The sequence below is a fragment of the Papio anubis genome, unplaced genomic scaffold (assembly GCF_008728515.1).
Source record: "Papio anubis isolate 15944 unplaced genomic scaffold, Panubis1.0 scaffold1534, whole genome shotgun sequence".
NCBI lineage: Eukaryota > Metazoa > Chordata > Mammalia > Primates > Cercopithecidae > Papio > Papio anubis.
This window is the reverse complement of record NW_022161508.1, coordinates 1-11601: the sequence shown is the minus strand read 5'-3', so window position 1 is coordinate 11601 and position 11601 is coordinate 1. Positions and strand designations below refer to the sequence as shown.

Sequence of the window (11601 nt, the reverse complement as noted above, 5' to 3'; positions counted from 1 at the left end):
GACCCTGTCTCGGAAGAAAAGAGAAGAAAGCGAAGCGAGGCAAGGCGAGGCGAGGTGGAGGGAAGGAAGGAAGGGAAAGAAGGAAGGAAGAAAGGAAGGAAGGAAGGAAGGAAGGAAGGAAGGAAGGAAGGAAGGAAGGAAGGAAGGAGAGGAAGGAGAGGGAGGAAGGAAGGAAGGAGAAGAAGAGGAAGGAAGGAAAAAGAGGAAGGAAGGAAGAACGGAAGGAAAGAGAGGAAGGAAGGAAGGGAGGGAGGAAGGAAGGGAGGAAGGAAAGAGGAAGGAAGGGAGGAAGGAAAGAGGAAGGAAGGAAGGAAGAAAAGAAGAAAGAAACAGAGAGAGAGAGAAAGAAAGAAAGAAAGAGAGAGAAGAAAGAAAGAAAGAAAGAAAGAAAGAAAGAAAGAAAGAAAGAAAGAAAGAAAGAAAGAAAGAAAGAAAGAAAGAAAGAAAGTCAGTCAGTCCAGTTGGGCTCAGTGGCAGTGAAGAAAATGAGTGTGGAGAGAGAAAAAGGAACTTGACAAGGAAAAGGGAGGTGAGGCTTTGCTGACCATCTATGGGACTCTGGGGCAACTCTTTAACTAGGTTCCTCATCATAAAATGCAGACTCCGTTGGTTCTTTCCAGCTGTGACATGAGACAATCCAGGCATCTCTAAGAGCTCTCCCTGCCCCAGAGTCGGGCGAACCCTCTCTGCAGGGGCCCAGCCCATATCCCGGGCTCCTCGGCAACCACCTTGACACTCTCCTGTCTCCCCATCTCCACAGAGACCATGACCATGTTTGAAAATGTCACCCGGGCCCTGGTCAGACAGCTAAACCCTCGAGGGGACCTGACACCTCTTGACAGCCTCATCGACTTCAAGCGCTTCCATCCCTTCTGCCTGGTGCTGAGGAAGAGGAAGAGCACGCTCTTCTGGGGGGCCCGGTACGTCCGCACCGACTACACACTGCTGGATGTGCTTGAGCCGGGCAGCTCACCTTCAGGTCAGCCTTGAGCAGGGCTGGGAACTGAGGGATACTGAGGGATGGGGGCTGGGCACCTGGCCTGCAAGGAGAACCTCAGAGCTCCCTCTGGCCAGAGGTGATTAGATATCATCTAGCCCAAAGTCATCGTCAGGAGCTGAGGAGGCTGGGGGTTGGGTGATACCTCTCAGCTCAGCCTCTTTTCTTTATTTACTCATTTGTCTTGTAGAGACGGGGTCTTGCTTTGTTCCCCAGGCTGGTTTCAAACTTCTGGGCTCAAACAATCCTTCCACCTTGGCCTCCCAAAATGCTGGGATTACAGGCGTGAGTTACTACGCCCAGCCAGCCCAGCCTCTTTCATCTTTTCCCTCCTGCAGATCCAACAGATGCTGGGAATTTTGGCTTTAAGAACATGCTGGATACCCGAGTGGAGGGAGATGTGGATGTACCAAAGACGGTGAAGGTGAAGGGAACAGCAGGGCTCTCGCAGAACAGCACTCTGGAGGTCCAGACACTCAGTGTGGCTCCCAAGGCCCTGGAGACCTTGCAGGAGAGGTGAGAGCGGGCAGGACCGAGGGTTGCCCGGGATGTGGGTGGGGCAGTGCATGGAAACGGTGCTTAGGGCCTCAAGTTAAAAACACAAGTTGAAAGATAGGACCCTTGCACTGACCTTTGCCAATGTGGTCACCACAGGGGAGCTCTTGAAGGTAACCCTTCTGGCCTATGGCTGCATCCAGGCCATTTCCTAGTCACACCTCCCAGTGCTGCCACCGTCTCCAGGACCAACTCCCCACTGTCACACATGCACAGGGAGGACGATGTCCACACCAGCTTGCTGTGTGATCTTGGAAAAGTCGCTTCTCTTGGGATTTCAGTTTTCTTTTCTGCAAAATGACAGGATTGGATGATCATCTCTAAGGCTCCTTCTAACTCTGAGACTATGCAATACACTAGAAAAAGGAGGGATGGGTCTTTTTTTTTCTTTTTTTTTTTTTTTTTTTTGAGACGGAGTCTGGCTCTGTTGCCCGGGCTGGAGTGCAGTGGCCGGATCTCAGCTCACTGCAAGCTCCGCCCCCCGGGTTTACGCCATTCTCCTGCCTCAGCCTCCCGAGTAGCTGGGACTACAGGCGCCCGCCGCCTCGCCCGGCTAGTTTTTTGTATTTTTTAGTAGAGACGGGGTTTCACCGTGTTCGCCAGGATGGTCTCGATCTCCTGACCTCGTGATCCGCCCGTCTCGGCCTCCCAAAGTGCTGGGATTACAGGCTTGAGCCACCGCGCCCGGCCGGGATGGGTCTTAACTGCCCACAGCTGAGGCCTGAGCACTGTGTTCTGCTCCCGTAAATGAAGCCTCCCGCCTGACCCCAATACACACTCCGCATGCCCTCGGGAATGCTGCCCCACAGCACAAAGGGTGTGGCAGGCGCCACATGGATGCTGGGCTCCATGGATGTTTGGCTTGACACGGGAACTGACTTTTAAGTAGTTAAGTAGTGGTTGAAAGAAGGAGGTAAGGACTGGGAAGGCCAGAAGGAAGGGCCAGGGTAGTCATCCAGCAAGCATGTATATAGTAAAGCACTCTGCTATGGGCTGGGGTGAGCCTAAAACATCTTTGTCCAAGAACCTTGCAGTCTAGGAAGGTGAAAATTTTAAAAACCTGTGCAACAGTAATTATAATCAAAGCCAAGAACTGCTAAGTGCTGTAGGGATGGTTCGACTGAGTCTTGTGGCAGGTCAAAGGGACTTCTGGCTGGGAAAATAAGGGAAGATCTCACAGCCATGGCAGCCTCTGTTCTGGGCCTTGAAAGATGAGTAGAAATTGGGCCTGCAGGGCTGGGAGAAGGGTATTATGAAGGCACACAGGTAAGCAATCTCAAAGCCACCAGGGGCCAGGAACAGCCAGCATGGCAGGGGCAGAAGAGGTGTGAGCAGAACGAGCAGGAAATGCAGGTGAACCCAAACCCCGGAGAGGCAAGTGACAGCTCCAGGAGACTGAATTGTAGGCACCAGGAAGATCCTGAAAATGCTCTGATGTGTCCCATGACTAATCCAGCCGAATGGAGGAAGTGTGTCAGATAGGGGAAGGAGAACAGGGATTTGAAGCAGTCAGACAAGGCAAGACAGCTTTCTTCTTGTTTTTGTTTGAAACGGTTTTTTGCTCTTTTTGCCCGAGCTTGACTGCAGTGGTGCGATCTTGGTTCACTGCAACCTCCGCCTCCTCGGTTCAAGCGATTCTCCTGCCTCAGCCTCACAAGTAGCTGGGACTACAGGTACCCGCCACTACACCCAGCTAATGTTTTTATGTTTTTATTGTTTTTATTTTTTATTTTTGAGACGAGTTTCGCTCTGTCACCCAGGCTGGAGTGCAGTGGCGCGATCTCAGCTCACTGCAACCTCCACCTCCCGGGTTCAAGCGATTATCCTGCCTCAGCCTCCCAAGTAGCTGGGACTAAAGGTGCCTGCCACCATGCCCGGCTAATTTTTTATATTTTTAGTAGAGATGGGGTTTCACCATATTGGCCAGGCTGATCTCGAACCCCTGACCTTGTGATCCGCCTGCCTCGGCCTCCCAAAGTGCTGGGATTACAGGTGTGAGCCACTGCGCCTGGCTAATTTTTGTATTTTTAGTAGATACAGGGTTTCACCATGTTAGTCAGGCTGGTCTCAAACTCCTGACCTCACGTGATCTGCCTGCCTTGGCCTCCCAAAGTGCTGGGATTACAGGTGTGAGCCACCGCGCGCCCATCCTTTTTTTTTTTTGAGACGGAGTCTCTGTCGCACAGGCTGGAGTGCAGTGACCCGATACCCAGTCACTGCAACCCCCGCCTCCCAGGTTCAAGCAATCATCCTGCCTCAGCCTCCCGTGTAGCTGGGATTGCAGGTGCACACCACCACACCTAGCTAATTTTCATATTTTTGGAAGAGATGGGGTTTCACCATGTTGGCCAGGCTGGTCTCAAACTCATGACCTCAGGTGATCTGCCCACCTTGGCCTCCCAAAGTGCTGGGATTACAGGCATGAGCCACTGCGCCCAGCCAAGACACTGTTCTTCTATCCCATGAGCGATGTAAACTGAGGACCCGAGCTCAGGGCAATAGGAGTGAAGAGGGAGGAATGGATGCACGGCCCATTGCCAAGGGTAATAGAATGGCCTGGGCTTGGTAACTGATTGCAGGATGAGGGAAACGGTTTTGTCAAAGGTGACTGTGAGATTTTACCCAGGTTGTGACATTATAGGACATTAAAGGTACCATTATAGGTGACAAACAGGAAGACAGAGGTTAGAGGTAGATTTGGAGATTGTGAGTTCCTTTTGTATGTTTTGAGTTTCTGGTTCTGCTGAGACATCAGCTGAGAATGTTTAACAGGTGGTTGGAAATAAGGGCCTGGAGTTCAGGAGAGAGGTCAAAGTGAAGATATACACAAGGTAATCAGCAATATGAAGATTACAACTGTAGGAGCCAGGGGAGGAGTCTCACTCCTGTAAGCCCAGCACTTTGGGAAGCCAAGGCAGGATTGCTTGAGCCCAGGAGTTCAAACCAGCCTGGGCAAGATAGTGAAACCCCCTTCTCTACAAAAAATGCAAATATTAGCAGGGCACAGTGGTGCGCCTAGAGTCGCAGTTACTCAGGAGGTTGAGGCAAGAGGATCGCTTAAGCCCAAGAGCTGAAGGCTGCAGTGAGTTATGATCGAGCCACTGCACTTCAGCCTGGGCAACAGAGTAAGACCTTAAAAAAAAAAAAAAAAAAAAAGAAAAAAGAAAAAACTGTAGGAGTGAGTTGGGTGGGGGGAGCTTTTGGAGGGAGTTGAGAAAACAGGACTGAGAACAGAATCTTACAGAACATAAAATGTTAGAGAACCAAAGAAACTGGAAAATGAGGTGCAGACAGAATGGATAAGATTTAGAAACTAGAAGCATGGGAGTTGAGCCAGGGTGGTACAGTGTGACTGGAAGCCAAGAGAAGCCAGCGTTGCACGGAGGGTTTCGACAGCAGGATCGAGTATTGCACAGAGTTAGGCAAGGTCGTTGGGACTGAGAGGTAAGAGATCATTGTAATTTCAGCTGAGTAGTGGAAATAAAAGGCAAATTATAAAGAATTTAGACGGACCAGGCACAGGGGCTCACATCTGTATTCTCAGCTATTTGGGAGGCTAAGGCAGGAGAATCGCTTGAACCCAGGAGGCAGAGGTTGCAGTGAGCCAAGATCACGCCACTGCACTCCAGCTCAGGTGACAGAGTGAGTAAGACTCCGTTTCAAAAAAAAAAAGAATTTAGGAGTGGGCAGGAAGTGGACACTGGAGGTGAGCATATCTTTTGATATATTTGCCAATGAAATGAAGGAAAAAAATAGGGTAGTAGGCCGGGCTGCGGCTCAAGCCTGTAATCCCAGCACTTTGGGAGGCCGAGAGACGGGCGGACGAGGTCAGGAGATCGAGACCATCCTGGCTAACACGGTGAAACCCTGTCTCACTAAAAATACAAAAAACCAGGCCGGGCCGTGGCTCAAGCCCAATCCCAGCACTTTTGGGAGGCCGAGACGGCTGGATCACGAGGGTCAGGAGATCGAGACTATCCTGGCTAACACGGTGACAAACCCCTGCCTCTACTAAAAAATACAAAAACTAGCCGGGCGAGGTGGCGGCTTCAGTCCCAGCTACTCGGGAGGCTGAGGCAGGAGAATGGTGTGAACCCGAGAGGAGGAGCTTGCAGTGAGCTGAGATCCGGCCACTGCATTCCAGCCTGGGTGTGACAGAGCAAGGCTCCGTCTCAAAAAAAAAAAATACAAAAACTAGCTACAGGTGGCGGAGCCTGCACTCCAGCCACTCGGGAGGCTGGGAGGCAGGAGAATGGCGTGAACCTGGGAGGCAGAGCTTGCAGTGAGCCGAGATCGCGCCACTGCACTCCAGCCTGGGCGACAGAGCGAGACTCCGTCTCAAAAAAAAAAAAAAAAATAGGGTAGTAATTTGAGGGAGTAGCATGATCAAAGCAAACAAATTTTTTAGGATTAGGGACACATTTATATATGGAAGCAGACAGAAGGAGCAAGTGGAGAGGAGGAACTGGTGTCAACAGCGAGAGAGCATAAGACGTGGAGAGAAAGGATCCCAGAGAGATGAGTGGGGAGGAAAGGGGAGCGCATCTACCCCTGAACTGGAGGAAAAGGGAGTAAGAAGCACCTGAGAGGCCCTGTTACCGGCCAGGTGCTGGCCCAGATAATTACCGAGTTTATCTCTGAGCAACCCAGGAGGTCAGCATCGTTACATTCATTTCATAAATGAGGCAACTAAGACTCAGAGAAGCTGCCCTGCCAGTAAGCAAGAGATCTGGGTTTCAACCTCAGCCCTAGTCCAGAGTCCTTGCTCCTTCCCTGCCACCCACAATGTCTAGCTCCTGGGAATGACAGAAGGAACGAGGAGGGTGTGGCACAGGCAGGAAGGAGCTCTGAATGGTTTCCTTATGTTTCTCCTGTCACAGGAAGCTGGCAGCGGATCACCCATTCCTGAAGGAGATGCAAGATCAAGGGGAGAACCTGTATGTGGTGATGGAGGTGGTGGAGACGGTGCGGGAGGTCACACTGGAGCGAGCCGGCAAGGCAGAGGCCTGCTTCTCCCTCCCCTTCTTCGCCCCACTGGGGCTACAGGTTTGATTCAGAGACACACACACACTCTCACACTCACACTCACACTCACACATACACATTTACATTCAGCCCCTCCCTGGAGGCTTCATTAGCTTTGCTGGATCAGTGCCAACCCAGGATGCTGAAAAGTGCCACTCCTTCCCCTAGCTCTTCAAGATCTGAACCCCAGACACAGGCCCCCTCCCTGGTCAGTGGCACCCAGTGAGGGCAGATCGCTGCGCCAGATGCCACAGGGAACTACTGGGGAAGGGGAAAGTCACATTCATGGGTTTTCCCTCATGGTGCTCCCAATCCAAAGAGGAGACATCCTTACTCTCAGAAAGTCCTCAGGTTTATACAGGAGACACAGAGGCTAAAGCCCAGAGAACACACGCTTGGAAGAGCCAATGGAAATAAGGAATGCTCTCCATACCTCTATCTATTGCATCTAAATATTCAAGGGATGATTTGGGATGTGGAGCCGGGAGTAGGGGTTAGTCATGGAAGGCGTCCTGAAAGAGGTAAGCATGGGACAGATGGCGAAGAGAAGGAAGGAGCCAGGGTTTGGACGGAAGCTCTAGGGTGATGTATAGGCAGGAGATGGAGCAGGTCTGCCCAGTTCCCTTCATGCATCTGAACCAGGAAGACAGATACAGGTCACTGGAGGGAACATCAGCAGAAATGAGCGCAAGGACTTTGAAGTCCTTCCTCAGAGTCCAGACCAGGGACACCACTGAAGGCTTCCAACTTCTTATCTCCCTGAAGGCTCTCAGCCCTGACCCTGTACCTCCCCCAATTCGCACTCCCAATATCTCATACTTAAGATGTCCAGAGATTCACAAATTCTCATTGTCTAATTCTAGGGATCCATAAACCACAAGGAGGCTATAGCCATCCCCAAAGGCTGCGTCCTGGCCTTTCGAGTGAGACAGCTGATGGTCAAAGGCAAAGAAGAGTGGGGTGAGCAGAGACCCGCATGTTCTCCCCACAGGATGAGAATTACGGGCACCAATACTGAGGCACCCTGGTCTCCTCTTGTGGCAGTGTCAGAGCATGAGCAGGGAGGTGTATTGCACTGTGATCCAACTGCAGCCATGGAGGCTGCTCTGGAAAGAAGGGTGAAGAGGCTCCTGGATTCTGAGCATCTTCCGGGTGCTGGGCATTGTGGTCATTGGGGGAGGGGGTACAAAGATGAACAAGAAGTCTGTGGCCAAAGGAGGAAACAGACAGAGACTGGAATGGAAGGTAGAAAGTGGTGTTCTCATAGTATAGAATTTATCAAGGAAGAAAAGATTGCTTCCAGCAATGGAGGCTGAAGCAGGGAATTAGATGAAGCGCTTGGGGTGCAAAGTCGTAGCCCTTAGCAGAGCCCTTTGACTTGAGACTGAAGAAGGGAACGTGGGGCAGCTGCTAAGTGCCCTCCTGCCCTGCCTCCCTTGCCCTTCACAGATATTCCACATATCTGCAATGATAACATGCAAACCTTCCCTCCTGGAGGTAAGTGAAATTGCTTACGGGTTTCCCACATCTTCCGCCCCACCCCTGACATTATCTGCTAAAATCCTCCACCTTCTCCTAGCTTATACTATAACCCCCCAAGGAGCCTCTGCTTTTGTTTCCCAAGTCCCTAAGAATACCTAGCCTCAACTTTAGGAAAGACAGATAGAGGCGTATATATACTGTCCCAGAGAGATGCAGAAACCAACAGAGACCGGAAGGCACAGTCAGAAGCAGAAGTAAGACTTGGAGACAGAGTGTGTTCCCGAGTCGTGGGGGTGGATGAGCTAGCATAATCTCCGTGTTTTCATAATGATCACTGATGAAACTGCCTTGAAGACTGTTTTAGATGAAAAGGCAAAAATGGGTTTTGTGCTGACAGATGTGCATTTTTTGTCTTCAGAAAAGTCAGGAGAGGAGAAGGTCATCCGTAAGTGTTTCCTTTCATTCCACTGAAACTTTCTTGACTCAGAATTTTAAAACTCCAGTCTTTTTCTTTCCTTCTCATGGGACTGACAGGGAAATGGCAGAGTGAGTCTTAGCAAACAATTGTCCCCAAAACATGGTAGAAATTCCAATAGCTTGGGAAAAAGCAGTGGAAAGGGGGAGTCTTTGGACAAGATGCCCAGGTGGTCTGATGCCTGAGACCTTTGTCCTCAAGAGCCTTAGTAGCAGGCAGGTACAGTGACTCACGCCTATAATCCCAGCACTTTGGGAGGCTGAGGCAGGAGGATCCCTTGAGCTCAGGAGTTCGAGACCAGTCTGGGCAACATAGTGAGACACTGTCTCTTATTAAAAAAAAAAATTTTTTTTTTTTTTTTGAGATGGAGTTTCACTCTTGTTGCCCAGGCTGGAATGTAGTGGCGCAGTCTCAGCCCACTGCAACCTCCACCTCCCCGGTTCAAGTGATTCTCCTGCCTCAGCCTCCTGAGTAGCTGGGATTACAGGCACTCGCCACCATGGCCTGCTAATTTTTTTTATTTTTAGTAGAGACAGGGTTTCACTATGTTGGCCAGGCAGGTCTCGAACTCCTGACCTCAGGTGATCCACCCACCTCAGCCTCCCAAAGGGCTGGGATTACAGGCGTGAGCCACGGCGCCTGGCCTTTTTTTTTTTTTCTTTTCTTGAGACAGAGTCTCATTCTGTTGTGCAGACTGGAGTGCAATGGTGAGATCTCAGCTCACTGCAACCTCCGCTTCCGGGGTTCAAGAAATTCTCATGCTTCAGCCTCCCAAGTTGCTAGGATAACAGGCACAGGCCACCACGTTTGGCTAATTTTTAGTATAGATGGGATTTCACCATGTTGCCCAGGCTGGTCTCAAACTCCTGACCTCAGGTGATCCTCCCGCCTTGGTCTCCCAAAGTGCTGGGATTACAGGTGTCAGCCACTGCGCCTGGCCTAACAAAAAAAGAAAAAAAAGAAAAGAAAAAAAAAATTGGCCGGGCGCAGTGGCTCAAGCCTGTAATCCCAGCACTTTGGGAGGCCGAGACGGGCGGATCATGAGGGCAGGAGATCAAGGCCATCCTGGCTAACACGGTGAAACCCCGTCTCTACTAAAAAATACAAAAAACTAGCCGGACGAGGTGGCGGGCGCCTGTAGTCCCAGCTACTCGGGAGGCTGAGGCAGGAGAATGGCGTAAACCCGGGAGGCGGAGCTTGCAGTGAGCCGAGATCGCACCACTGCACTCCAGCCTGGGCGACAGAGCGAGACTCCGTCTCAAAAAAAAAAAAAAAAAATTTAAGAGTCTTAGTAGCTATAACCTGCTACACACACATCTGCAACTCAGCCGCCCAGCAACTGGGGCCAGAGCCATTGAGTCACAGTAACATCAGGAACAAGGTAGCTGGGCTCGCCCCAGGAGACAGGCAGGATGTATTTCCTCATCTTCCTTAGTGTCTCATCCCCTGGGTATGGCTGCCATTCTGAAGGATTGCATTCTTATCTTTTTTTTTTTTTTTCCCTCAGTTATCCAGGCATCTGATGTTGGTAAGGAACTTTGTGAGTTTCTCCGAAGACTTTGGCATGGAGGTAGCAGTAGGGTAGAGAAAGGAGAAGGCAAAGGCATTCTTCTTTGTCAACTAACTCATGAGAAGGGAAAACAGACCTTCTTTCTCCACTTTTTGCTGGAGTCTCAAAGAAAAGTCAAGGGTGTACTGATAGGGGATGACGCCTGGGATCTCGGGAAGATTAACTGTTGGGTTAGATGATATGTATCCTGGCCCACCTTCTCGCCCCAACCCTCAGGTTAGGGCTTTGGTGGATAGTTCTGTCACTGCACTTCTTGGTAAAGAAAAATGGGGCCAGGCTCAAACTGGGGGGTACAGCATGGGTACCTAAAGGGGCTGAGTGTAGGAGCCCTACAGGGGGATGCTGATTAGAGGGGAAGGTGCCCGATGGAGTGCTGTGTGTCCCATTATTGACCCCACAGGGGACGTACACGAAGGCTTCGGGACACTAAAAGAAGAAGTTCAGAGGGAGACCCAACAAGTGGAGAGGCTGAGCCAAGCAGGGCAAAGCTCCCTGCTCAGCTCCCTCAGCAAACTTCTAGGGAAGAAAAAGGAGCTTCAAGACCTTGAGCTCGCGGTGAGGACCTAGTGGAAGTGGGGAAGGGTGGGGGAAGGCATGTTTCGGTGAAGGTTTGGTGGGGGCGGGTATTGCAGCAGGTGGGGAGATCTGACTGGGGCAGGAGGTGGGTGGCCAGGGGAGTCCATCTTAGATACCTTCCCCAAGGCTGGCCACGTGCCCCCAGGCTGCCAGGCCACTGCTCCTCCCTTTGTCCCCTGGAAAAGGGCAAACAGTGGGTTCCCCCAAGGCACATCAGATGACGCCTGGGATCTCGGGAAGATTAACTGTTGGGTTAGATGACATGTATCCTGGCCCACCTTCTCGCCCCAACCCTCAGCTTAGGGCTTTGGTGGATAGTTCTGTCACTGCATTCCTTGGTAAAGACAAATGGGGCCAGGCTCAAACTGGGGGGTACAGCATGGGTACCTAAAGGGGCTGAGTGTAGGAGCCCTGCAGGGGGATGCTGATTAGAGGGGAAGGTGCCCGATGGAGGGCTGTGTGTCCCATTATTGACCCCACAGGGGACGTACACGAAGGCTTTGGGACACTAAAAGAAGAAGTTCAGAGGGAGACCCAACAAGTGGAGAGGCTGAGCCAAGCAGGGCAAAGCTCCCTGCTCAGCTCCCTCAGCAAACTTCTAGGGAAGAAAAAGGAGCTTCAAGACCTTGAGCTCGCGGTGAGGACCTAGTGGAAGTGGGGAAGGGTGGGGGAAGGCATGTTTCGGTGAAGGTTTGGTGGGGGCGGGTATTGCAGCAGGTGGGGAGATCTGACTGGGGCAGGAGGTGGGTGGCCAGGGGAGTCCATCTTAGATACCTTCCCCAAGGCTGGCCACGTGCCCCCAGGCTGCCAGGCCACTGCTCCTCCCTTTGTCCCCTGGAAAAGGGCAAACAGTGGGTTCCCCCAAGGCACATCAGATGACGCCTGGGATCTCGGGAAGATTAACTGTTGGGTTAGATGACA

The 11601-nt window shown here is 51.4% G+C and overlaps 1 protein-coding gene across 4 annotated transcripts; it reads left to right on the top strand.

The window, feature by feature from the left end:
• Positions 1-600: 600 nt before the first annotated feature.
• LOC101013047 (gasdermin-A) lies at positions 601-11362 on the top strand. Of its 4 annotated transcripts, none has more exons than XM_031661435.1 (8): positions 601-979; positions 1336-1513; positions 6433-6598; positions 7441-7537; positions 8027-8074; positions 8478-8504; positions 10042-10062; positions 11163-11362. In XM_031661435.1, the coding sequence occupies exons 1-8, from the start codon at positions 766-768 to the stop codon at positions 11327-11329; spliced, it is 918 nt and encodes a 305-aa protein (XP_031517295.1). In that variant the 5' UTR covers positions 601-765; the 3' UTR covers positions 11330-11362. The 4 variants fall into 4 exon arrangements, with proteins under 4 accessions (XP_031517295.1, XP_031517294.1, XP_031517297.1 ...); XM_031661434.1 differs by lacking the exon at positions 11163-11362 and adding an exon at positions 10505-10704; XM_031661437.1 differs by lacking the exon at positions 8478-8504.
• Positions 11363-11601: the final 239 nt, after the last annotated feature.

Excerpts from the sequence above, each read along its gene's own strand:
- LOC101013047 (XM_031661435.1), top strand. The coding sequence starts at position 766 with ATGACCATGTTTGAAAATGTCACCCGGGCCCTGGTCAGACAGCTAAAC. Across the intron at positions 6,599-7,440 it reads TCGCCCCACTGGGGCTACAG|GGATCCATAAACCACAAGGA; the intron begins GTTTGATTCAGA and ends GTCTAATTCTAG. Across the intron at positions 10,063-11,162 it reads TATCCAGGCATCTGATGTTG|GGGACGTACACGAAGGCTTT; the intron begins GTAAGGAACTTT and ends TTGACCCCACAG.